Source organism: Genypterus blacodes, unplaced genomic scaffold (genome assembly GCF_046128005.1).
Source record: "Genypterus blacodes isolate CSIRO-AG114 ecotype Tasmania unplaced genomic scaffold, CSIRO-AGI_Gbla_v1 ptg000292l_1, whole genome shotgun sequence".
NCBI lineage: Eukaryota > Metazoa > Chordata > Actinopteri > Ophidiiformes > Ophidiidae > Genypterus > Genypterus blacodes.
In genome coordinates this window covers 66,550-93,141 of record NW_027467083.1, presented here as the reverse complement: position 1 = coordinate 93,141, position 26,592 = coordinate 66,550, and the positions used below count along the sequence as shown (strand labels likewise).

At 46.9% G+C, this 26,592-nt stretch overlaps 4 protein-coding genes across 5 annotated transcripts; 3 read left to right on the top strand and 1 right to left on the bottom strand.

Annotated features, from left to right (window-relative positions):
- The first annotated feature begins 185 nt into the window (after positions 1-185).
- LOC142988076 (piezo-type mechanosensitive ion channel component 2) lies at positions 186-13,833 on the top strand. Its single transcript, XM_076137079.1, has 44 exons — positions 186-386; positions 496-610; positions 815-936; positions 1,197-1,256; positions 2,000-2,148; positions 2,248-2,412; positions 2,578-2,619; positions 2,852-2,884; positions 3,016-3,125; positions 3,204-3,379; positions 3,469-3,645; positions 3,730-3,894; positions 4,053-4,253; positions 4,334-4,538; positions 4,627-4,728; positions 4,825-4,990; positions 5,547-5,790; positions 6,102-6,198; positions 6,386-6,545; positions 6,640-6,729; positions 6,831-6,916; positions 7,090-7,155; positions 7,297-7,412; positions 7,535-7,655; positions 7,878-7,949; positions 8,061-8,227; positions 8,317-8,516; positions 8,613-8,777; positions 8,856-9,176; positions 9,296-9,554; positions 9,644-9,832; positions 9,955-10,159; positions 10,258-10,387; positions 10,507-10,654; positions 10,862-11,076; positions 11,157-11,315; positions 11,424-11,571; positions 11,654-11,842; positions 11,971-12,063; positions 12,222-12,391; positions 12,569-12,685; positions 12,875-12,954; positions 13,061-13,289; positions 13,581-13,833. Exons 1-44 carry the CDS (start codon positions 186-188, stop codon positions 13,831-13,833), a joined length of 6,678 nt encoding a protein of 2,225 aa, XP_075993194.1.
- A 777-nt stretch (positions 13,834-14,610) lies between these two features.
- On the bottom strand, positions 14,611-15,846 carry atp5f1e (ATP synthase F1 subunit epsilon). The gene is made up of 3 exons (XM_076137075.1): positions 15,719-15,846; positions 15,258-15,379; positions 14,611-14,794 (listed from the first exon to the last, which is right to left on the bottom strand). Coding segments are annotated over exons 1-3 (156 nt in total). The 5' UTR covers positions 15,751-15,846; the 3' UTR covers positions 14,611-14,792.
- A 451-nt stretch (positions 15,847-16,297) lies between these two features.
- cep70 (centrosomal protein 70) lies at positions 16,298-22,236 on the top strand. 2 transcript variants are annotated; one of them, XM_076137061.1, is made up of 17 exons: positions 16,298-16,356; positions 16,879-16,898; positions 17,281-17,377; positions 17,570-17,693; positions 18,291-18,471; positions 18,594-18,757; positions 19,183-19,242; positions 19,407-19,506; positions 19,669-19,757; positions 19,838-19,915; positions 20,067-20,163; positions 20,301-20,459; positions 20,579-20,725; positions 20,806-20,974; positions 21,111-21,225; positions 21,314-21,393; positions 21,613-22,236. In XM_076137061.1, exons 2-17 carry the CDS (start codon positions 16,890-16,892, stop codon positions 21,666-21,668), a joined length of 1,725 nt encoding a protein of 574 aa, XP_075993176.1. In that variant the 5' UTR covers positions 16,298-16,356; positions 16,879-16,889; the 3' UTR covers positions 21,669-22,236. The 2 variants fall into 2 exon arrangements, with proteins under 2 accessions (XP_075993176.1, XP_075993174.1); XM_076137059.1 differs by having other exon boundaries at positions 17,278-17,377.
- Positions 22,237-22,307: 71 nt separating this feature from the next.
- LOC142988061 (PRELI domain containing protein 3B-like) lies at positions 22,308-26,488 on the top strand. Its single transcript, XM_076137063.1, has 6 exons — positions 22,308-22,458; positions 23,656-23,824; positions 23,927-24,016; positions 24,158-24,228; positions 24,315-24,417; positions 24,644-26,488. The coding sequence occupies exons 1-6, from the start codon at positions 22,427-22,429 to the stop codon at positions 24,758-24,760; spliced, it is 582 nt and encodes a 193-aa protein (XP_075993178.1). The 5' UTR covers positions 22,308-22,426; the 3' UTR covers positions 24,761-26,488.
- Positions 26,489-26,592: the final 104 nt, after the last annotated feature.

Sequence of the window (26,592 nt, the reverse complement as noted above, 5' to 3'; positions counted from 1 at the left end):
AAGTGTTTTACTGGATAACTGGTTATGATGCCTAGAATTCAAAGTGTACAAACTGCAGACCGGAAGAGTTTGAAAGTGAGCAATCATCGGTGTGTGTGTGTGTTGTGCACTCATTTCAGGTCTGGAGTATCACCTACAACAGTTGGCTGACCTTTGCCCTTCTGGTGTGGTCATGCATTATCTGGATGATGCGAGACAGACGCAGGTATGCAATGATGTCAGCTCCTTTCCTGGCCATCTACGGCACCGTTCTGGTGGTGCTGGGCTTCCTGAGCGGGCTGCGTTTAAGCCGGGCTGAGCTGTACCCAGGTCTACCTGCTGCTGTGATAGTGGACTTTGACCTGAACAGCTATCACCCTGCACCCTGTGTCCATCTGGGAAATAAGGTGAGGTGAGAAGAGAAGAGGGAGAAATGTGACTGTAAAATGTTACAGATATGTAATGTTCCTCTGTTTTTGATTGATTGTCCTGATGACTTATCGGTGTGTCCTGCAGGTCTTTTACACCTTCAGCTTTTGGTTGATGTTCCGTCAGCAGCTGAAGGAGAGACAAGAGGAGCAGAGTTTGAAGGCGTCACAAGTGTCACTGGATGAAATCACAGTCACGACACGTAATTAATGTTACGCTTCTGTAAAGATTACGTTTAGAAGACTATACAGTGTGTAGCTAAACTAGAGTTACACTTCAGGTGGTTCTATTCAAAGAATCATGATGTTCCACAAAAACATTCCATGGTCTCCCCAATCGTTCTCCTCCTTCCCCCTCTCCTTGTATCTCTCTTCCATCCTCCTCTTTGTGTGTTGCTCCATGTCAGCGGAAGAGAGTCAGCCGTCCCCGCTGGTGGCGATGCTGATCTCAGTGGTGAAGGGGATGCTGGTGAAATACTGGATCCTCTTCTGCTGCTCCATGTTCTTTGTGGTCAGCTTCTCTGGCAAGGTACAGTTTATACAGAGAGCATCCCAATGTTAATGAAGTCCTGTGATCCATGCTGTGCTATTGTTTGCTGTTTAAAGGCAAGAACGGTAATTTAACAGCGATCTACAATCTCTTCAGCTGCTGATGTTGAAGTAGTCAAAGTGTGTGTTTGCAGATTGATCCCTTCCTGTTCCTCTTATCTCCATGGCTGTATCTTTGCTTGTGCATCACATTGGGTCATGTTGAGTTAAAGTGATTACCCTGTGCATGTTTTTGTGCAGGTGGTGGTTTACAAGATCCTCTACATCGTCCTGTTCCTCTTCTGCATGGTGATGTACCAGGTTAGTGATTTGATTTACAGCGTGTCCTTGAAAGAAACAAACAAAGGCAGACAAAATGGGTTAATAAAATCCATTTTGTTCTTAAAAACAGGAAGAGCATCACTCCTTGGTGTTAAATGGAATGTTTGCCACACTCAGCTGCGACATTAAGGGTGCAGCTCATAGTGAGGCGTGGCTACATAACAACACAAAGCTGCTGCTGCACTTTAGGGTTGATCTGCCATCAGTAAATGATCAGCTGTGTGCCTGTGAGAAGGTTCTGCTCTCACATGAACCCATACAACACACGTACTATGTAAACACACTCTAGCTGCCCGCTTACACCCCCATCAATAAAATTTTACAGTAAGCGGTATCGATTATGACTCATAAACACGCGCACGACCATTTTTGCTGCTGTTTTCCTGGTTTTCCCTCCCCATCTTGTGTTTCTGCTGACGTTTTAAAACGCAGGAGCCACTTATAGAGGAGCTTAATGGCTTCAGAGATGATATAAGGCAACATCAATGGTCTCTTTGGACAACATCAGCAACAACCTGGTGTTTTACATACTGGAGTGTGTGATGAAAAGAATGAAGGCAACGCTTTGACAAATGATGCTAAAGATGTAACATGAGGATTTGTTTTGTAATACATTGAATGCGTGTAGAGGATTCAGTGTAGTTTAATTCTATTTTCTGTACCATATTTACGGAATCATTCATCATATAGTTCCAGTTCCAAAAGCTGTCTGCTGTCCTCAGGTCCGTTACGACCTGTGGCGCCGGCTGCTGAAGACGTTCTGGTCTGTGGTGGTGGGTTACTCCATGGTGGTTCTGATAGCCATCTACATGTACCAGTTCAGGAGCGTGTCTGGACTGTTCAAACAGATCATGGGCATGTCAGAGGAAGGGTGAGTGCAACTGGCTGCAAACCTGCCTGGATACTCAATGTACTGTATGTGTGTATGTTTGTTAGACCAGGTGTTTGTCTTTATCATATGACTCTCCAGTCTTCGTGATCTGGGTTTGGAGCGTTACCGCACTGTGGAGCTGTTTGCACGTATTCTACTTCCTGCCGCGTTCCTGTTGGCCTGTATCCTCCAGCTGCACTACTTCAACTCTGACTTTCTGACTCTCACTGACCTGGACAACGTACCTGTCAGGGTGGTTCCCAGGTGAGACCAAACCTGAGTGTGTGAGAATCTCCACTCTGCTCTCATTTTAATAGGGACACAAACAGGAATGTTTACTCTAACATGTATGGTTTTCTTATATACCGTTTTAATGCTAAAGATGATCATGTCGCTGTGTTTTTCTTTGACTTTTCTCTCTTCATCCAGAGAGGAAGAGCTCAGGAGTTCAGTCAATGTGATATCTGATACGTAAGAGCTTCCATTTATTTATTTACTGACTGTTTTGTCTCCAGACCCACTGTGAGTAACTGTGTCTCACAGAGTGGAGTTCAGGTTTCTCAGTGTTTAAACAGGAAGAGACGATTGCTTACAATGAACTCTTCCTCCTAGTTTGTACTTACATTAAGTGGCAATGTGTGAGGATTGTATTGAGTATTTATCTGTGTAATATTTACACGTCTCTCTTTAATTTTATTCCCAGCATTAAAGAAAATATTGAAAAGTTCCAGAAAAGGTGAGCCCTTTGATTTATTCTTTCTTCTTTATACTCTTGTTGAAGTCCTTGCTTAATAAATGGACTTTATGGACTTTATGGAGTTGACTTTTTGAGAATGAAACAGCTGAACGCCTCATTTTGCTCCCCAGGCTGGTGAAGGAGCAGATTAATGGGAAGAGTCAGGAGACTCTGAACAGTATGGGACTTCAGGACTCCTCAGAGAAAGGAGATGGGGAAGCGGATGAGAAGACAGGAGATGGTAAGTACGTCTCCATCCTCTCCCTCACCACAGCAGCACTACCTTCACCTCTCCCTTCCTCTCCCTCCCTCCTCTCAGAGAGTACCTCCACCAGTCCACAGGATAAGTGGGGCATTATCGTGGACCGGGTGTCCATGTTGCTCATCCAGGGTCTGACTGGACTTCAGCGGGTCCAGGAGATGAGCTGGAGACTGATGGAGATCCACAGCTTGAAAATAGTGTCGACCGGAATCATCTGGGTGTCGCTGCAAGAGGTGGGAGGGTTTGATGAAGAGTTTCTTGTCACCTACCTCCTGAATCGTTTCTTCCTCTGCACTCACTTCTCTTGTTTTGGTGTTGGCAGGTTTCTCTGATGAACCTTCCCTTCCTGGTCCTGTGGGTGTTTGCGCTCCCGTTTGCGCGGTTACGACCTTTGGCCTCTAGCATCTCTGCTGTCTGGGCCTGTGTCATGGTGGTGTGCAAGATGTTCTACCAGCTCAAAGTCATCAAACCCCTGGATTATTCCTCCAACTGCACTGCTGTGAGTGTTCCTTCATCTGTTTTAATAAATGCAACCATTAACGGAGAAGAAGAGACTTTAAGTGTGTGGTTTCTTACTTCTCAGGACCTGGTACCATCTAACAGCTCAGACCTGGACGCTGGCTTGGAGCTGAGGGGGAACATGATGGAGCTGCTCCGGAGGTCCATTCTCTACGTGGAGCCCGTTGATCCGGTCTACTGGTGTGGAGCTCTGCTGAAGTGTGAGGGCAGGATCCTTCCCTGTCTGAGGGTACGGACCAACCCTGCATAGATCCGACCCTTATGGATCCATAGAATCATGGAAACATTACTACATGCTACTCTGGGAGAAAGTACCCAAAGAAAAGTGACATTAGTATGTTCCTGAAGATCATTACACGTGTGCCGTATCTCTGTCCTGTGTTGTAGAACCATCTGCTGGTCTTGGGGCTGCTGGTGTTCGAGGCGACCGTCCATCGCCACCAGCTGTACTACCGTCTCCGTAACGACCTGAAGGCCCCGCCCTTTAGCATCATCTTCCAGGGCATCACACGGCAGCACCTGGACCACGGCGTGCTGCCCTGCGTCAAGTACTTCATCAACTTCTTCTACTACAAATTTGGACTGGAGGTTGGTTTGTTGTACCGCGTTGAGTTTACATGAGTGTGAACAGCTGAGGCTGATCTGCTGACGCCTGTCTCCTCTCTCAGATCAGTCTCATCGTGGCAGTCAATGTGATTGGTCAGAGGATGGATTTCTACGCCTCGCTCCACTCCTTCGCCCTGCTGGCTGTTATCTCACGTAGACGCAGGAAGGCCATCGGGGAGGTGTGGCCTAAATACTGCTGCTTCACGGCGGCGCTCATGGTGCTGCAGTACCTGCTCTGCGTCGGCATCCCTCCTGCTTTCTGTGTTGGTACGGAGACAAGCACATTCTAACATTCCTGCTGAATAATGACTTCATAATGTGTTGTTTTGAGGATTCTGTTCTCTTTGCTCACCAGATTATCCCTGGAGGACTGCAATTCAACCTTTCACCTCCAACATCATCAAGTGGTTCTACCTGCCAGACTTTGCCATGAGTCCAAATCCTTTATTCATATTCTGTGAGTTCTCCTTTTCTTTCCTTTCCTTTCCTTTCCTTTCCCTTCCCTTCCTCTCCTCTAGTCTTCACCTCTTCCTCTCCCTCCTTCTCCCGACAGATGATCACCTCCTGTTGATCTGCTCGTCCCTGCAGTGGCAGGTGTTTGAGGAGGAGAACCGGGCGGCGGTGCGACTGCTGGCAGGAGACAACGTAGAGATCAGCCGCAGCCTGGACCCCTGCTCGTTCAACCAGTTCGTACCGGTCGACAACTTCCTTCACTGCAGGTCAGAGCTGCGAGAACCATGGCGACAAAAATCTGAAAATGTATTCAAATGAAGATGGAGGAAAGTGAGACGGTGTAGATCCAGGAAATCTGAATTCTTCTTTACCTCACCTGAGTGTGACATCTGACCCGTATCCCATGATTGTGCATTCCAATGTGGCTCCGCCTCCTCTCTGAGTGCTTTTACAGCTGTTTTTTAAAACAGCTTCCTGCAGGTGGGGAATCGGGAACCCATCATGATGTTTGTGGTCATTTTAGGAGCATTAAGGGCCGGAGTTAGATCCTTCCTTTCTGTGTGTCGTCAGACTTCTCAAAGAGGTTCTGGTAAGCTGAAAGTGCTGGTGAAGCACTCATGGACCTCCCTCCTTTCTATGATAGACGCGTGCTTTTGTTTATGGATTTTCTTTCACTCTCTCATGATTTAGCCTTCATCTGCTCGACCATCTGAGTGGCAGACAGGATGCTGAAGATGCTGTATTCTGCTGAAATGAAACTCAAATCAAACGTGCAGGCCTGTTGATGTTCTCCTCTCTCTCTCCTCTCTGTCTGGTCTTCAGATCCTACCTGGACATGGTGAAGGTTTTTGTCTTCAGCTATTTCTTCTGGCTGGTCCTCTGCCTCATCTTCATCACCGGCACCACGCGGATCAACATCTTCTGCCTGGGTTACCTGGTGGCCTGTTTCTACTTCATGCTGTTTGGCGGCAGCGTGCTGATGCAGCCGGTCAGGTACATCCTGCGACTGTGGGACTGGCTCATCGGCTACACCTGCTTCGTCATCGCCATGAAGAACCTGCTGTCTGTGAGTCACAACACTTCAGGTTCAACTAGCTTATTATGGGATGTATTAAAACGCAGTGCAGTCAGTGCAATAAAAAGCTAGTGCTCAGGTTACACAGCTCGGGATGAACAATACTCTACAGGTGATAAAGTATTCAAGCAGCAGCAAGAGAAAGAGACCTGGGTGTTGTTTTAAAGCCATCCAGCTCCTCCTCTTGAAAGGTGCAATTCAATTATGGATAATTGTGAATTTGTTACATTTAAGGCTCAGAACTTATCAGTCATGTCCTCTGTTCTGTCCTGCGTCTTGTTTTCTGCCTGTTCTGACATCAGCTGGGCTCCTGTGCTTACCTGGACAGCCTGTTGAAGAACTGCTGCTGGTTTATTCAGGCGTTCAGCATGTTCTGCACCATCAAAGGCTACGACGTCCGTAAGTGTGTGTGTGTGTGTGTGTGTGTGTGCGTGTGTGTGTGTGTGTGTTACTGTTAAGAGCAACAGTAAGTTTTAGCAGGTGTATCATGACTGCTGGGTATCTTAAGGTTAGAAAAGAGGGCACAGATCCCTGATAGAGCAGCATCCACTCTGGATCAGACGCTCAGGTTGTTTTGGTTTTTCAGCCGAACCCGACGACGAGTGTGAGCTTCCTGAGGGCGAGGCCGGCATCGTGTGGGACGCCATCTGCTTCACCTTCCTGCTGGTTCAGAGGAGAGTCTTCCTCAGCTATTACTTCCTCTACGTGGTGTCTGACCTCAAGTCCTCTAAGATACTGGCCTCCAGGTGTGTGAAGGAGACATGTTATGCTCTATACCACCAAGTGTGTTTGTGGCGTTTGTTGTGTTTTGTTGTAAGTCCTATTCTTCACCTTTTGAAGGGGGGCGGAGCTATTTGAGGCTAAAGTGAAGAAGCTGGTTGCAGCCAGACTGGAGATGGAGAAGAAATCTGTGGAGGCACTGAAGAAACAGTGAGAAGACACACAGGAAACACTGCAGATTCCCTCTGTCACCTTCAGATTCACCCTCTCACTCTCATAGTTCGCTCACCTCTTCTTCTTTCTTGTGTCAGGATGGAGAAGATCAAATCCAAGCAGAGGAAACCTGCAGCCGTAGCTAAAGCAGAAGCTCCTGCTGATGAAGATAAGATAGCACAAGGTAAGACACCGTCCATAACAACAACAACACATCACAACCCTCAACCATGGAGCCTAGATGTATGATCATGTGATTGACAGATGGAGTTTGGGTGTTGGTCTGCAGAGGTTTAAGTTCCAGATCAGATTCTCTGGGTGTGAAAGTGTATCTAGGTGGATTGTTGTGTTTTCCAGATGATGAGGAGAAGGCGAAGAAAGACGCAGGAAAGTGGTGGAAGCCTTGGGTGTCTCGGCCTGGAGGTGAGGAGCAGCACACACACAGCTGACTTTGCGCTGAAGGACACCATGATGCTTCATTTAAAGAGTGCTGTTGCTTCTTGGGTTATTTGTTCTATGAATTTGGGAAGCAGCTGAATTTTGACGCTGTTCTGTTTTGCGTAGTGGAAAACAACTGTGGCTATCACCTGTTTGAGAGTGACAGCGAGGAGGAGGGGGAGGAGGAAGTCGCAGAGAAGTCAGAGGAAGAGCAACCACCGAAGAAGAAATCTGCCTTCCAGGTGACGGCAGAGTTCAACCTCGTATCGTCAAAACCCAGAGCTTCTGACTCGTTTCAGAGACAGAGCTTGGCAGTTTCCCCTCTGACGCCTCCAGACCTTTGACTGTGTGTTTGATGTTGCAGCTGGCGCACGACGCCTGGACGACCAGCTCCAAATCTGCTCTGAAGGACGTGAAGAAGCAGAGGAAAAAGATCAAGAAAGAGGAGAAGAAGAAGGCAAAGCGAGAGCTGCAGGAACAACAGGGTGAGACAGAGACGTTTAGGTTACCTCTCCACTCCTCCTGGTCTGATTACATACAGGCTCAGTGTGAACCTCTAAGGTCACGGGTTCAAGCCCCACATTCACAGGTTTGTGATGAGAGCGATAGAGAGTTCACTGGAGGAGACCCTCAGAAAGCAGAGACCTCCCTGGTGCAGTAACATGAATCACTGCACATCAAAACTACAGCTCCTTTTCTTCCTCCAGGCTTAGAGCGAGCAGACTCCAGTGAAGATGAGCTGGATGAAAGCTGTGTGGAGGAGGAAGAGGAGGAGAAAGGTAAACATGCTGCATTACAGTCAGCAATCTTCCTCCTCACGTCTAAACCAAACACACCAGCAGGTTCTGATGCAGGTTAAAGTAAGTGTCTGTCCCTCTCTTTGCTGACAGAGAACATTGTCCAGCGCCTCATCAGCACCCTGAAGTTCAGCTTGGTCTTCATCGTGGCCCTCCTGGACGACATGACCGAGGGCCTGAACTCTTTCTGTAAGGACAACCTGGACATTTCCAAGGTGCTGCGCTTTGAGCGAGCGCTGCTCAGCCAGCAGCAGAAGAAGGTGGGAGGTTACTCACAGGTTTCACAGCAAAACACCAGAATATTACTTTAGTTTCTTATTCATCTGTATCTGTGTCCCGCCTTGTGAAGGGCAAAGAGGTGAGCCAGGAGAGCGTGAAGCAGTTTTACGAGAACTGGTTGTCCCGTCAGAACACGCTGTCATCTCAGGACGACCTGGACGCCGTCCCGCCTCACCCGTCCTCGCCGCTTGACGTCACCTCGTCGCGTCTCGCCTACTTCAAACTGAAGAGTGAAACCTCCAAGGTGTCCTGGGGCAGCAGCGTCTCCAGGTAGGGCCCGCTCTGTAGCAGCCGCCCCGGCTCGTCCACCGCCTGTTTGACCCTTCAGCTCTTCCTCTCTGTGTCCGTCCCTCTGCTCATCTTCAGCTGTATGACGGATGAGACCATGCTGGGCTCCCGTCAGCCCACCCAGGAGGAGCTGGACGACCCTCCTGATGCTGCACCTCCTCCTGCTGCTGACCACCTGAGGCGGAGACTCCTGAAAACAGCAAACGTGGACATGAACTCCTTTGATAACGATGAAGCAGCAAGGTGAAGAGGAAGAGGAAGGAAGGTGAATTTAAAGGTTTACATGATGAAAATATCTGACTCTTATCTTTTTCCGTATAGCCTTGAAGACGGTGCTCCTCAAAGGGACGTCCACAAAAAACAGGAAGAGGAGGAGGAAGACGAGGAAGAGGAGGAAATAGAAGGCGAGAGGACAAGAGAGCAGGGGAAGGTGGGGAGAGATGAGGAAGAGGAGCATCCCGAGGTGGAGGCAATGGCGCTGGAGGAGCGAAGAGAGGAAGACGAATGCCTCGATTACCCAGAATCCACCTCTCTGGGTCTAAGGGAGGGCGATGATGAGATCAGCCTCGACCTCCTAGAATCCCCCAGACCTCTGAGCCAGGAGACCAGGAACCTCACGGCCAGCGAGCTTCTGCTGAACAAGTCAGTCAGGGCCACAAACAATAACCAGATCTCTTCTTCACATGTTGATCTGCTCATCTTCGTTTCTCTCTCTCTCTCTCTCTCTCTCTCTCTCTCCCTCTCTCTCTCTCTCTCTGCAGCATGTTTCAAAATGACGAAATCTACGAGTCTGATAAGTTCTTTGTGACGTTGCCGACGGCCCTGAAGCTGATGTTCGCCCTCTATAACACCATGGTGTCTAAGTCGGAGATGCTGTGTTACTTCGTCATCATCCTCAACCACATCGTGTCGGCCTCCTTCCTCTCCCTCATCCTGCCCATCCTCATCTTCCTCTGGGCCATGCTGTCTGTGCCCAGGCCCAGCAAACGCTTCTGGATGACGGCCATCATCTACACAGAGGTACGTCAACACGGCGTCGCTCGGCGCTTCGCAAGCTCCTCCCACCACACCGCCGGCTCACCCCCTCCTCTGTGTCCGGCCTCTCACAGCTGACGGTGGTGGTGAAGTACTTCTTCCAGTTTGGTTTCTTCCCATGGACCACGTCTGCGTATCGCGGCATCAACGCCGAGCAGCCCTACGCTCTGCCCAACATCATCGGCGTGGAGAAGAAGGATGGCTACGTCCTGTTTGACCTCATTCAGCTGCTCGCTCTCTTCTTCCACCGCTCCATCCTCAAGGTATGAAGGCCACCATGCTCTCTGGCATGTGAAGACCTAACAAAACACACAACAAACATGCTTATTATCCAAACGTCCTCTCAACGTTACCTCTTACACGCCCTGTGTCCGTCACCGTACAGTGTCACGGTCTGTGGGACAACAAGGAGGTGGAGATGCCAGATTTCTTCAAGAAGCTGAAGAAGAAAGTGGACAAGAAGAAGATGACGGGCGATAAGACGAGCGGTAAAGACGCTGCTCTGCGACGGCTCAAGTTCCTCCCCATCCAAGCCTCGACCACCAGCATCTTCCGTCGACGCAGGAAAGGGGAATCTGGATCATCTGATGGTGAATCATCAGGACCGACACTCCAGGATGCTGCTCCTCGTTCAGGACTCCAGCTGCTGTAACCTTTCTCCATACTGTGTTTGTTTTCTTTCTTGGAGAGGTGAAGCCTAAGAAGCACCACGGCAAGAAGAGGCGACGCCAAAACAAAGCTCCTCTGACCAGGAGGCAGAGGATCCGACAGCACCTCAGGGAGAAGATGCTGCAGGCCAAAGCTGCCATCATCGAAGTGTGAGTGCATTAACCCTTTGTGTTCTGGCCTTTGACCTTTGACCTTGACATGCTTCCTCCCTTACCTGGGTGCTGTCTGCATTGTGATTGGATCTTCTCCCCCCCCCCCCCCTACACAGCGCCCTGCACATTTACTTACCCATCAGGCAGTTCTTCTATGACATCATCCACCCAGAGTACAGTCCTGTGTGTGACGTCTACGCCATCACGTTTGTCGTCGACGTTGTTAACTTCATCGTCACGATATATGGATACTGGGCTTTCGGTGTAAGATGCCGCACACACACACACACACACACACACACACACACACACACACACACACACACACACACACTCACATGAATGCCTTTGAATACATGATAACTTGACTGCACACTGATGACAGGCTGATCTCTCTCTCTCTCACGCTCCTTCTCTCCCCCTCTCTCTCTCCTTCTATCTCTCTCTCTCTCCCTGTCTCTCTCTCTGCAGAAATACAGTGCAGCCAGTGACATCACAGAGTCTCTGTCAGAGGACCAGGTCCCTGAGGCCTTCCTGGTCATGCTGCTGATGCAGTTTGGCACCATGATAGTGGACCGGGCTCTCTACCTGAAGAAGTCCCTGCTGGGGAAGTGTGTGTTCCAGGTGGTGCTGGTGTTCGGCATCCACTTCTGGATGTTCTTCATCCTCCCCGGGGTCACTGAGAGGTCACGATTTGGTTTTGCTTCCTTGATTGCTGGTTTGTTTTGTTTGTATCTCCTCTCATCCTTTTCTTTTCTCTCCACAGGAGGTTCAACAGGAACCCGGTGGCTCAGCTCTGGTATTTTGTCAAGTGTATCTACTTTGGACTCTCTGCCTATCAGATCAAATGTGGCTACCCAAACCGCATCCTGGGCAACTTCCTCACCAAACACTTCAACTACCTCAACCTCTTTCTCTTCCAAGGGTATGAAAAGTGTAAAGCCTGATGACATCAGGATTATATTGATTCTTTTTTGGAGGGGTTACAGGTTTGAATCCCCTCTCCTCTTTCTCTTGATCTTGTCTCCTCCAGGTTCCGGTTGGTTCCCTTCCTCACAGAGCTGCGGGCGGTGATGGACTGGGTCTGGACTGACACCACTCTGTCTTTGTCCAGTTGGATCTGTGTTGAAGACATTTATGCAAACATATTTATCCTCAAATGCTGGAGGGAGTCTGAGAAAGTAAGAGTTTGTCATTTTGATCTATCATGGAAAACGTCATCGGTTGTATCTGGATTACTCAAACTGAATCCAATTCTTCCAGAAATACCCTCATATCCCGGGTCAGAAGAAGAAGAAAGTTGTGAAGTATGGAATGGGAGGAGTCCTGATCTTCTGTCTGATCAGCATCATATGGTTCCCCCTCCTCTTCATGTCTCTGGTCCAATCAGCTGCTGGAGTGACCAATCAACCTCTGGACGTCTCCATCCAGCTCAGCATCACAGGATATGAGGTCAGGACGGACCATCACACACACAAACACACACACACACACACACACACACACTATCTATCATCTATCATGTGTGTGTGTGTATAAGTACTCACCCAGCAGTGTGTCTCTGTGTGTGTGTTTCCTAGCCTTTGTTCACCATGAACGCTCAGGAGCAGAATTTGGTTCCGTACTCAAATGCTGGATTCAACCGACTCACCAAAATCTACGCAACACATCCAGTAAGATCCAGCTTCTGTTCCCATTTAGCCATAAGATTAAAATACGTACAACCCAAAGATTCTCTCTCTCCCCCTCTCTCCCTCTCTCTCTCTCTCTCTCTCTCTCTCTCTCTCTCTCTCTCTCTCTCTCTCTCTCTCTCTCTCTCTCTCTCTCTCAGGGGGCCATGCAGTTCATAATGAATTATGGGTCGGAGGACATCGTCCTTGCCAAGATAAAGAGTGATGCCAGTCTGCTGTGGAGCATCAGTCCAGCCAGTCGGCGAGCCATGATCCAGGAGCTCAGCAGCTCCTCCCACATCTACATGACCTTACGCTGGACGCTGCTCAGGTCAGTGTGTGTGTGTGTGGAACACCATCACACCTCATACATGGCAACATTATGGCGCCTAAGTAAACAACTTACCTTTAAGTTTGCACCCACATTCACATCCAGCTCCTCAATAAATATATCTTGTAAGGATTTTAAGATACTATCCCTGCTTTTTACCCAAATGATCCTCCTCAGGAATACTTCTATAGCGATGAATCCAGTGACGGTGGGAGAGCACACAGTGAAGTATGAGGACCTGGCCCAGAGGGACAGGATCGTCCAGATGCTCAAAGGCAACAGCACTGATCCTCTGTGAGTCGTATCAACACACACTTGAATTAAGAGCCAAAATGTTGTTAAAGCCTTAATAGTCAGTTTGTTCAGAGACAAGATAATACAGATCAACATTAAAGGACATATTTATTATAGAAATCCTCCTGTAATCATCTTTTCACCTGCAACCTGAACACATAACGACTCCACTGTTATTCTGCCCTGCAGGATTATTGATTCTCTGCTGCCAAAGTTCCTCAGGGGTCCCAAAGGGCCCGAGTCCAAAATGGCAACCAGGATGAAAGTCGGTAAGTTGCTGAGTTTTAGTCTGAGTGAAACGCAGCTTCACAGAAACCACACAGGCAGTTCAATAAAGGAAAAAGTTCCTTCTAACAATAACCACGTTCCCGTCAGAGCACTCGGACCGTCCGGATGACATCCAGACTCTGGCTTTCTTCAGACCCATGTCAGTGAAACTCCAGCAGGACCTGGGGAGCTCAGAGAAAGAGGCAGACCAGTGGTGGGTGGTGGAGGAGTGTCTGCCTGGCCCCGCCCCCTCCAGCCACAACTGTCGCAACATCGAGATCGTGCTGTTCAACGATAAAGTCAGCCCCTCCAGTCTGGGCTTCTTAGCGGGACACGGGTGAGGAACACAGGAAGTGATCACACAGAACTGATAACACTGACAGGGAACACGCCTGTAGCGTGTTCCAGTAACACTGCACATGCACAGTAGCCGTTCATCTCCACCGTCTTGCAATTCCACCGACTCTTTTCCATAACACACACATGTATTAGTATTTCCATAAACCTGTACAGTTTACAAGATGGACAAGCCTCTTAAGCACCATGTTGGGCGGTGAAATGTACGTAATGAATTAGAGTTAAAGGTGGATTAATAGTTCCTCTGATACATTTCTGCTCTCCTCGTCAGCATCGTGGGCCTGTACATGTCAGTGGTGCTGGTCATTGGGAAGTTCGTCAGGGAATTCTTCAATGGCATCTCCAGGTCGATCATGTTTGAGGAGCTGCCGTGCGTCGACCGAGCCCTGAAGCTCTGCACAGACATTTTCGTGGTCAGGGAGACGGGAGAGATGGAGCTGGAAGAAACGCTCTTTGAGAAGCTCATCTTCCTCTACCGCTCACCGGAGACCATGATCAAGATGACCAGAGAGAAAGACAGCTGAGGGTGAGCCGTGCACGGTGTGTGTGCTGAGGTCTGCACGGCCCTCATGGGAACTGAATCATCTCACCTGAGGACATGGGCCTGTCACTCAGCTGGGTGACGTTACAGCAAATAAACTATTCTGATTTGAACATTGTAACTACAGTTGAAATCTTACTTCTTGGCAGGAAATGAGGCCACAGGGTGGACGCGGTGGTTGTGATGACCAAGTTGTGTGTAAGAACCTGCTCAAGTGCCCTTACGACCCGGAAACCCTGGGGTCACCATCAGAGAGACGCTGCTAAATCACACCAGGGTCACTGTTTCCACCTTCACCGATACCAAAGACATTTTACTGTAAAAGAGGAATGAATGCACATATCCACAGCATTCCATGTAGACTGTAGATTGAGGAATGAAGAGCTTATCGTTGTCATTAGTGACAAGTATTCAGTTTTCCCACAGGACAATGCATGAATTTATAAGTCATAATTTTAAATTCTACTTTTTACACACAGCAAAGACATGAGACTTTCCTGATTTGGACTCTTATGGACTGAGAAACCCTTGATTTACTTATTGGTCCTCACACTTTCAGCTGTAAATAGGTTTCCCTGTATATGCCTGTGGAGTCTGGTTCAGTTTAATTTATATCAAAATAAAAACATCTGACAACAGAAGCTTTGTGTCTAACCTGTCAGTTAGAGTGTGTGTGTGTGTGTGTGTGTGTGTGTGTGTGTGTGTGTGTGTGTGTGTGTGTGTGTGTGTGTGTGTCAGACAAGAATGCAACAGAACAAAATACAGTTTCAATATCCATCTTTAATATGTTTCATTACAAATGAAGAGGAAAGACAAATTTAATTCAGGTCCCCGGTCCTTTAACAGATCATCTTGATGTCATCCATCACACAACAGCACAGGACGGTGAGAGGACCTCACAACTCCAGGAGAGGAAGAGACTATCTACAGCACCGCCTCACATCCTGAGGGAAAACAGAATACAGAGAAGCATTGAGACAAGAGTTTACAACACAAACAGGTTTGTGACCAACACTCATCACCTTCCAATCTGCGACCTTGGGCCACACTGATTATATTGTGACGCTCACTTATCTGAGGTTATCAGCACTGGAATACAAATCTGTTCTACCTGGATGACACCATGTTCAGTCAAATGTTTGTATGCATTTTTGTCTGCTACCTTCACTACAGTGATAAACTACTGAAGCTAGAAAAACACCTGTAATCTCCCAAAAATTAAGGTTAAGTGAGCTTGTTGCCAATATGAAAGTTATGACACTGGTGACTACAAACATCCCTCTGCAGCTGCTGGACACATCAACGCTTCAGACTTTCAGAATCTGTCACTCAGTCAGTCAGTCAGTGCGTATCTACAGGCCGAGTCCAGGTCTGCATGTTAAACAGCTTAGACGGGAGTGAACTCACATGCAGTTTTGGGCTTAAAGACTTTGATGTTGGACTCTGCGGCCTTCAGGGCCGCCGCTTTCGGCACCGGCTTGAGCGCAGCCCGCACCGCACTGGCGCAGATAGCCGAGAAGCGGATGTAGCTGCGGAGAGGACAACACAGGTTAGCTGCATGCTAAAGCACAAGGTCACGATTAGGCAAACAAAGTGACAGTGGAATCTGCACTGAAAGTAAAACGGATCTTCCTGTCATGACAGATGCATTAGAAACTATAAATTGAGAGTAGAATCCTGCTGTTAGGAGCTAGTTAGCTCCATGCAAGCATGACCGACGGAGCTAGCAAGAAGTAGCGACCAGCTGCTGAAGCTCTCTAAAGGACTTAATAAAGTAAAACAAACCTAAGATATTCGACGATTAATCGTAAATATAACTGTACGTGTGGCTTAACAGATAAAACCTTACAGATACAAATCTATTTCACCTTAAACCAGCTTGTCTCCAGTATGCAACCATCTTGTCTCTGTTGTGGCTCAAGGACAGGTCGGAGACGTGCGCAAATACGTCATACGTTGTACGCACGGATCTTAATCAGCCAATGGGAGCAGAGCGGATAATGACGAGATTGAAGCCCTTTGAGTCCGCCCCTATCGTAAATATCAACCAATTGGATTATTAGACACGCCCCTTTACAAAGAAATCAAGTTTAAACTCTGAACTTGGAATGGACTTGAAGTGGACTGTACTTATACAACGTATTTTAAATTTATACTGTGAGAGCAGAGACATAATGGTTTCGCCCATCGCTAAGTAATAGTTTAGAGTTTAGGTTAAGGTTACACGTTTGTTAACGGCGATGTGTCATCCAGCGGTTGGACATCGGAGAAAACCGATTTGCATTAAAATGTACATTAATAGACCGGTAATGCCCACGTATTGGCTGATTAAATAATTTACATTAAATACAAATACCTTAATCTGTAACAGGATGTAGACGCTGTGGGCCAATCAGAGCCTCGTATTACAAGAAGGTGAAATCCCATTGGTCCGGTTACTGACGTCACCACACAATTGTTTGAATCGCGGAAAGGTTCATGTTTTGAGACGAAGACGACGCTCCAAGTAAATAAACTAAACTTAACTAAACATACTTAATAAATGCTTCTTGGTGTTTTCCCAGATAAATAAATATATAGGAACAATAACAGCCAGTAGGTCAGATAGTTACCGTTTATCTTCCGGTTTTGGTCACAGTGCGAGTAGTAGTATCATATTCGTTGTTAGCTAACAGCAGGGATAAGAGCTCGGTGTTTACATCGTCGTTTTCACTTTAACGTATGATACTGTTTGTTTACGTGAGACTATAGAATTGAAAGTTGTCGTTTTGATGTTCTGCCATTTTTTAGTTTTCAAGCAAACGACGCTTAAATGCCTAAAAACCCCAAAGCGTCTTAAGTAATCATTGTATATTATATTCCATAACTTACAGTCCGCCGTTAAAGGGAATCTGGTTTGATTGATTACATTTTGATTGGAAATTGGTTTTGTGCAGACATGGAATTCTTAGAAGTTTTGCACAAATTATATATTGTTGTTTACCTCTAGTGTTCAGTGCTTAAATATCGTTTGTTTTGTTTCCTACAGGCAGGTGAACCATGCAGCGGGTAAGTGAACTGATAACATCTATGATAAAGATAATGGGGTGGGAGTGGGAGTGAGCTTCTCTTTCATTCATTACTGAACTGCTGCTGCCAGGGGGCTGCAGAAACTCGATCACCAGTGAGGAGTCGAGACACATCTGCTGTTTGCTTTCACAGCCTGATCACAACTAGTGTTACAGTGAAGGACACAGAGTGGATATGGACAACAGGAACACACAGCTTTTACATACAAGAGACAGGACCTATGTTTATTTGTGGACTGACAGGCAGTTTCAGGTGGAGAAAGACAGGCTTTGTTTTTTCTACTTAAAGCTGCTGCACTGTGAGTTTCTTGTGATTTGCATTTCATTGTTTTCCACACTCCTGTTTTTGTCTTTTGCAGCAGGAGCAAACAGAATGGGATGATGTGAACAAAGCTCTCCAGAATCATGGATTTAAGACTGCTTGCTTTTCTGATCCGGTGGAGAATAAGAACCTATCAGGTGAGAGTCCAGCATTCCAGTCTCCTGTCGTAAATCCATTTGAATATGATGCAGCGATTTTACAAAATTGGTTGATTTTCATGGAAATTGTACCTGAATGTTATTTTTTTTGTTTTAATCTAAACCCAGGGGCCTCGAGAAGGTTTTTAAGATAGTCAGTAATTAGTGTTGTTTTTCTTGTTGTTCCCTCAGATTTGGTTCTGCTGGACAGGAAGTCAGCTGCAGACATGAGGACAACTCTGAGGACGATGCTGTCTGACTCAGACAGGAGACAAGCTCTTATCCAGGAGCTCATTAAGTCCAACAACCAGCTCAAGTAAATCAATCAACCACACACTGAAGCGTTGTAGTTAGAGTGAACAGTCGAGTGGAGTAAATACGTGAAGCTGAGCGACGCTGTATCAGTTTAGTCATTGTGTACGTTGAACATCTCCAGAACCTTAGAGATCTGTGACCCCATAACACATCGCTCCCCTCCTCTGTTCAGAGTCTTTAATGTCAGCTGTGCAAACTATCTGCAGTTGCATGGAGCTGATCAGGTGAATTCCATTATGCTTCCCTCCTGGAATGTGACTGATGGAGAGGAGGAGGATCAGTCATCCTGTGTGTTATCCTGTATCAAAGTGTGCAGTCAGTGTGCATTACTATCTGTTTAAAAATGTATATGCAGGGCTGTGTTGACCACCTGTCCTGCTGTCACCCAACCCCATCATCATCACCATCAGAGGAAGATCTCTCTGCTGTATTTAAAGTGTAACATTTAGGGTGTGTGTGTGTGTGTGTGTGTGTGTGTGTGTGTGTGTGTGTGTGTGTGTGTGTGTGTGTGTGTGTGTGTGTGTGTGTGTGTGTGTGTGTGTGTGTGTGTGTGTGTGTGTGTGTGTGTGTGTGTGTGTGTGTGTGTGTGTTTTGTCAGAGAGGAGGCTCAGGAGCACATGGGTCGAGCGGCTCGTCAGTCTCAGAGGGTCACAGAGCTGGAGGGGCTCCAGGATGTGGTGAAGGCCAAAGTCCAGGAGCTGGAGGATCGTTACCTCGGCAACACCCTGAAGCATCACGGACAAACACAACAACTGCAGAAGGAAAATCAAGACGTGCAAGTATGCGAGCACAAATCCACTGTGCTGATCAGTTTACAGACATTCATCAATATGTTTGATCATCATCTCTGTTATGATGTCAGTATCTAAAGGGTTTTCTTTACTTTCTTGTATCTTTGTAGAAGTTGTGTCTGGCTCTGGAGCAGAGGCTGTGTGAGCAGAGGGCGGAAGCGTCGCACCTCCAGAGGAAACTCTATTTCACTGTGAAAGAAGAAGAGAAGCGACTGGCTCGACAGGACCGAGCGATCCAGAACCTCTGCAAGCAGGACGCTCCGGCAGAGCAGCGGTGAGAGAGCGGCTCGCATCCCGAATCCTGCAAGGATAACAATAATAATTTACAATATGTAAATATCTGAATAGGAATAGTTGTGGTCGTTGTTGTGATTGAAAGCGTTTGTTATTGATCAGAGCTGAACTTGATTGTTTTATCAGCTCAGTGCATTAGTATTAGTGTAATCAATAATCATCATTCATCACTTTCATTTTTCACTTTGAACGGCTCACCTTTACCTGCTCTACACTGCCTCCTGCTGGCTCCAGCTGAGTGCTACATTAAATCACATGAACTCAATAGGAAGCTTATAAGTTCAATAGATTCATAAAAGGAAGAAATGGTAATTTAAGGTTTGTTTATTTTCCATTCTAGGTATTACATCACATAGAATGGTTGTCATGGTGACAGTTGGTTGTTGTCTATCCCCGTGTCTGCAGGCTGCTGGATGTGATCGATTTCTACGAGACTCGGATGGTGGAGCAGCTCAGTGAGCTCAGGTGAGATTTACACACTCCAGGTTCAGTGCTGATACACTTTCACTGAGCATTTACAAGAAGGATGATTGATAAGTTCTGAGCCCAGCATAGGAAACTCCAACATAAGTGTTAGCTATTTATGTTTCAAAATAATCTGACACAATAATCTTGCTTCTTCCATCCAGACGGTTGAAAGGAGAAGCAGAAGGATCTCAATTGTCAAATCAAGAAAGAACGCAGAAGAGATCTGCAGATGTTACTCCATCCTTCAGGTCCATTCTGAAGGTAACAGGACAAACTTAGGTTCATTTTCAGGAGTGTTTCATTATGACATATAGAGTTCCTGCACTCGTGGGAATCCTGGAGCCGTTTCAAAGTTTCAAGTCGTGGAAGTTCATTGGTTAAAATCTGAATGAACCCTTTAGATATGAACTCATTTCCTCTCAGGTCTTCCAAGAAGAGCTGCAGGAAAGCAGAGCCCAGAAAGAAGAGCTGAAGAGGGAGGTGGAGCGTTTGAAAGAAGACGTGGAGACGAGGTTGGTGCACGGCGCCGGACCCGATCTCCACCACGCGTCCAAGATTCACGATTCAGACTAACAGAGTTCCTGTCTTTCAGGGCGATGCACAAAGAAGTGAGGTTTAACAAATACATGAACCAACGTCTGGGGGGATTAAACAAACACAAGAGCACACGGTAGGAACGCTGAGACTCAACATGCAACAGTTTACACCAGCTCACTAACAGAACCCAAGACCGACCTGTCAATCATCCACAGTGTCAAAGTGCTCTGGTATTGATCGAGTCAGAAACTCCCGAGTGTACCAAACATGTGTCACCTTTACAGGTCAACTAAAGACAGCAAACGTGTGACGCATCTCTCAGAGGCAGAAACCTTCAGCGAGCTGACGACAGACGACTCTTTATCCTCTCACTATTACAACGTAAGCATGGAGTTTGTTCCTCAACACCTTCAGCTCAATGTTCTACTCTGAGTCTCTAACTTCTCTTAACAAACCCCATACAAGGACCCACTGTATACAAAAACACTCTGACTTCAGTTTCCTCTCATGTGTTTCAGATGTTGAATGAGGTCAGCGGCATTTTGACCAATCCAAAGGCTCCGTTAAGGCTGCACAGACAGAAGCCTAAGAGCAGCAGTGTGGGCGTGGAGGTGTCTGAGTTCCAGAGCGTCCTCCCCTCCCTGGAGCTCTGGGCCCAGCAGCTGCATCTGCTCAGGGTGACATGTTCAGCAGATTCCACACTGTCATCATACTCAATACTTTATTTATACTTTACTTCAACACATTTTCTCCAGAAAGATCTCTTGGTAGTTAATGATTGTTTTTGCGTGTTTAGGAGCTGCAGCATGGATTGAACAAGTTAACAGAGAGACTGATGCCATGGCAACCAACTACAGATGGAAGTAATGAAAGCGTGAAGGTGGAGGACATGATGTTACAGGTGGACATCATGCTGGAACACACAGAGACGGAGGATGACAGGGTGAGGTTTACTGCACTGATGACTCAGCTGGACGCGGCGTTGATGCTTATGTTTCTGCCCTGGGTCTTTTGTCCTGGCAGGTCCTCAGGAGCCCCACCAGACACACGCTGGAGTCCATGCTGGCTCACTTCCAGAAGCTGTTTGACGTGGCGACTCTCAGCGGGGTTTACCCGCGCATGAACGAGCTCTACTCCAGGCTGGGCGAGATGAACAACGCCACCAAGAACCTCAGAGACATCCTGGACCTCGGTAATCCATCTTTCTGTTTACTGCTTCACATCGTCTCTATGCTGATTAACTTTCAACAGAAAGCTGGCATTTACTGAAGGACTTCAGATACAAAACAAATGATTGATTTAGTGTGTGTGTGTGTGTGTGATTTCAGATCACAGGGCTCCTCTGAGTGAGCTGGTGAACCGCGTGGACAGACTTGTGTCGTCTTCCAGAGACGGTGTTGGACTTCAAATCTGCAGCCTCCTGGGAGACGCTGACATCGACACGTGAGTATGAACCCAATAACAAAGTGTACAGAATGAAAACGGATACATCATTATTCTTACATTGGCGTTTTGTGATTTTCTCTTCCAGCATCATCGTTAAGTTGAAGCAGCATGAAGAATTCTTCCCAGTGTTTCATTCTCTGCTGAAGGACATTTTACAGACTTTGGGTAAGGATGACAGAACTAAACACTTAATGAACGCTGAGGTCAGTGTGTTAACATACAGAGAGCATGACATCGCTGTGTGTCTTTATTCTTCAGTGACACAGAGCTCAACCCTGTCAGTGTTAAACCTACTGTGTGTGTTTGTGTTATAATTGTTACATTTGGGAAATTGACACAATCCCTTTCTGAAAATGATGAAATGAAATGTTGTGTTTGTTTCAGGAGTGAATCGTCTGGATGAGGTCCTTCCTGTTCTCAGGTCTTTGACACAACGATGAACTCTGAGCTCTGCAACACGCTGGAACTTTTTAATGAAGATATGAGACCTGAGTGTTTGACTGATTGGTGAGACATAAACAGAATAAAGAACTTCAATTAAAGGTTCAGGTTTTTCTCAACATTATCACCCAGACAGTTACAATCTGAGTCTCATACAGGCTGTCAGACTGGTTAACAGGAAGCCGGTGAGAATACAGCTGATACATGTGGAGTCCAACAGGAGCCTCACTGGGACGCTTTATTGTTTGTTTCTGTGACAGATCTTTGACAATATTTATTCTCTATGTTGCGTCACATTTGATTCTTTCCGGTGTAGAAGAGCCTGTAGAAGCTGAGAGGTTGTGGGATGGCGACTGGCGGGATCAAATCTGTGAGAGTTCATTTTATTTTGTTTATTAAACACTTTGAGGGTAACAGCCAAGCCTTTTTATTTATATGACAAAATGATGCCAATAACGACAACGTAAGCAACAGAACCGAGCCGCGGGTTGAAAGCTGTGTTGTTTTATGTTTCATGTTACGCATCCACACCCAGTACACGTACAGTTGATGCGTCGCCTAAGCTAACTAACGCATGACGTCACAGAGCGCCTTGTCGCCATAGTGAGGAGACTCGTGCGCAGCTCCAGCGCGCGGCGGAGGTCAATGAGGTAATTCCGGGTCGCAGGTCTTAGCGCTTCCGAGGCAGGACGAAGGCACCGCCAGCCACCAACCCACCCACCACCGGCTCCCGAGCTCTGACAAACGGCCTGCAAAGATGAAGATCTGGGCGTCGGAGCACATATTTAAGTAAGTGGTGATCTGCCATTTTGGGCGTTTTAACGAATGTGCCTGAGGAGTAAAGAATCGTCTATTTATAGGTTAAGTTTCTTCCAAAGCTGCTCGGTGTTGCCAAACTGCTGCTAGTGAGGTTCAACTGAGTGAAGTTACCTAACAGCTTTATCTTCACCGTAATGTCTTCAGCATGTAAAGTTAATGTTCGTGTTCATTTAACTTTATTTTACGTTTCAAACCATTTGGTGTGCGAATGTCTGTGTGTGTAGCAGTCTGCGACAGTTAAGACGCTTAAGATCTATTCAGTTGATAAAGTTCACAATAATTACAATGTCCTACAGAATCATATACTTAAAATGCACATTTAGTCATTTGAACGTGTGTGTTGCACATCGTGTGTGTGATCGATCGTTCTCATCATATTTCACACTGTGTCCCGCAGATATTGTTACGTCACAGGTGTCTGGGTGCCATTAGGTTCTTGTAGTAAAGATTCAGTTAAATGCGGTATTAGAATCATTTAAGCGGCCGTTCTGGGTGTTTGTTTGTTATTAAACCGTAAATATTTGTCCAGCATTCCGCTTCTATTCATGAGTTTCTAGATGAATCCACGAGGCATGCGTTTAACAAAGCGAATATAAAGACTGCGCTGAGGAATGTGAATACAATGCATACGAAGTGCAATGAGTTCAAATTTATATTTTAACGATAAACATATCGTGTCTCGTTCTTTCAAATTAGACTTAATTGTGGACGCATTTTACTCTGAAAGGCCAGTTGTACCCAGCAAGCTAGCTTAGCTTTAGCTCCAAGGTAACCGAAGCTGGTGGGTTTAGGTTTAACAACGCCGCTGATATGAAAATGAATAATTATAATAATAGTTGTAATAGCGATAATTAAGTGTAAGTCGAGTATTCTGAACTGGAGGTGAAGTATTATTTGCTCGTTAAGATGTAAGCCGACCTTAACTTTGACAATGCACCGGATGTTCCTATCCAGTTGACCTTCTGCTTAATTTACCTTTTTGCTTTACAATAATCATGAACCCGTGATGAGCAACGCGCTCTAATGTCGGTACAAAAAGAAACCAAGTTATCTTGAGAATCCTTGGCAGACACAGTGTTTAAATAGAGTCAAGGTCGGCCTGAGGCTCCTTCAGCTCAGTGGGTCACTAGTTAGTTGTGTAATGTTGTTGACGTTTGTCTTCTAAAGCCACCCATGGGAGACGGTGACCAAGGCGGCCATGCAGAAGTACCCAAACCCCATGAACCCCGGTGTGTTTGGTGTGGACGTGCTGGACAGAAGCGTGGACACACAGGGACGCCTACACAGCACCAGGCTGCTCAGCACAGAGTGGGGGCTGCCCGCCATCGCCAAGTCTGTGAGTGACAACAAAGGACCAGTCGCTGAAGTGCACTGCTGCTGATGCTTCTTCTTCTTCGTCACTGGTTCATTATGTCTAACTGCTCTTCTTCTCCTGCAGATTATCGGTGCAACAAGATCATGCACGTACGTTCAGGAACACTCGGTGGTCGACCCTCAGGAGAAGACCTTTGAGCTGAAGTCTACAAACGTGAGTTAGATTGACCCTGGTCATCGTTGTCAGACTGTCAACGTTTGTAACTGGGTTGCATGCGTCTCCTTATCAGCCACATGTCGGCCATCAGGTTCTATAGCTCCATAAGTATAAACAGACTTAATTTGGTGCTTTCAGATTACCTTCACTAACCTGGTGTCTGTGGACGAGAAGCTGACATACAAGCCTCATCCGCAGGACCCTGAGAGGTAACAGGGCCTTCATTTACACGTGCCCTTAATCAGCTTCTGTAGATGGTTCCAGCTCAGTTTCTGTCTGTGTTTGTGTAATTCAGGACAATTCTGACGCAGGAGGCTCTGATCAGCGTGAAGGGTGTCAGTCTGAGCAGTTACCTGGAGGGCCTCATGGCTAAAACCATCTCTGTGAACGCCAGCAAGGTAGGAGGAGCTCCACCTTCAGATACCTGGGACCGGGCAGTGAGATCCTATACATTCTAGACCCAGTGTTGATGCTTTAGTAGTTCAGCCCTTCTAGATCAAGGTCAAATGTGTCTTTCAGGTCTTGTTTTGAGGGCCGAGTACTAATAATGTTGCCAATACTCCTTCTCACAAACTGTCCTTGTTAATGACCTGGACTCTGGTGTTGCCTCTGTGTGTGTCTCAGGGTCGGGAAGCCATGGAGTGGGTCATCAGGAAATTAAACACAGAAATCGAGGAGTTAACGGCGACGGCTCGTGGTACCATGCGCGCTCCCATGGCAGCAGCTGCTGCGGACAACTGACAGTTGGCCCTCAGTATCTCCCCTCACCGCCATGAACCAATGGACCTCAGCCGTTCCCTCACCGGGGGACTCCTCTCCATCTGCCATCCTTTCCCCCTACGTTAGTCTTCTTCTTTGTGCTTGTGTGTTTCACAAGCACTCCCCCTTCGTCTTCCTCAGCAGTCTGCTCCTGTTCACACTCCCAGCACTGAAGGAAACAGCAGCGTTGGTCACCGTCTAACAAACTCACAGGGTTGAGACGTTCTGCACTTGAAGCTCAAAGGACTCAGTGTTGTGATGTTAAAGCTCTTTCTTAAGATTCACTCTGTGCCTCCAGGTCACAGCTCAGCACTTGTCTCTTCTCTTTTCTCCTCTTCATCTTTGACTCTGGGTGTTTCTCTCCTGTCTTCACCACTTTGTTTTCCCGTTCATGATCCGATCCCTGAACTAAACTAACGGACAGTGGTCCTGTTTGTCTGGACCTTGATTTAGAACGCTAGAGACACAAAACAAAGACTGCATACTCGGACGAGTTGGATCGGGGCTCGGATATCTCCTGGTTCTGGTCCTGGTTCTGGTCTCTGAGTGTGTCCCTGTCATTGCTCTGTACTGGACCAGGTCATGTATGTTAAACACCTGGCTGGCTTCTTTTAGCTCCATGCTTCTGTCCACTTTAACACAACCTAAAGATGTAGATGGATTGTGCCAAATGAACAAATGCTGAGTCAAAGCGTAGACGAGAACTTCCTTCACCCCGCACAGCTGGGACCTGATGTGGGGCCTCACAGGGGGACCAGAGCCTGGTGCTGATGAGGTTTTGGGCTTGGATGTGGACCAGCTTGGCCCTCTTCTCTGGGTAAAGCCTCAGAGCGTTGGTCCTTCCTCACCGTGGCCCAGCTTTGGGTGGAAATGACTCGGTTTCTTAACATCTTCTCCGTCTTTGGTGTGTATTTGGTCGTGACTCGTACAGAACGAGGACATGCAGACTTGAATGTTTATTACTTATTTTCAGTGTTTGTACCGATGATACGCTTATACTGACACGTGTGTGTGTGTGTGTGTGTGTGTGTGTGTGTGTGTGTGTGTGTGTGTGTGTGTGTGTGTGTGTGTGTGTGTGTGTGTGTGTGTGTGTGTGTGTGTGTGTGTGTGTGTGTGTGTGTGTGTGTGTGTGTGTGTGTGTGTGTGTGTGTGTGTGTGACAAATATGCACATTCAATAATAATAATCAACCACAGAAGGTCCAGATGAGTTTCACCCTGTGTGTGTGTGATTGTTAGCAGCCTGCCTGTGGGTGGCGCTCACACACTATGTGCTAGATTTATATACATGAATACTAACAGATATTAATTTCAAATCCAAACCTCTCAGCTTGTGAAGGTTTACAAAGAGCATTTCAGTTTTTTAACGTGTTTCCATTGCATTTCCAGGCCGTTGAAGTATTTTCAGGCTGTGTTGATCTGCACTGAGTTTCCTGCTGCGTTCCCTCTCAGATCCATCGTCTGCAGGCTGAACTGTAAACTTTCCCTTTACAAGACGTAAGAAGGAGATTCCAACAAATTAAAGTTTACAAGAAGCCTTTTTGTTTAGTGTTTCAGTCCTTCAGAGCTCCATCTGCTCTCCTGTCCTGGACGTCCACTCGGTGTGCGTCTGCTTTGTGTTCTCCTGCGTTACCTGTTCTCCAGAGTTCCCTGTCCTCCTGCCTGGTAAATCCTCCCTGCCGGCTCGTACCCATGCAGTCTGAGGTGCGATGCTTTTCTTTGCGGAACATTATAACCAGTGACTGTACATAGATTTATATTTATATTGTCGGTGGCGTTACATTCCAAGAATGTGAAAATGTAACGGAATCTAAAG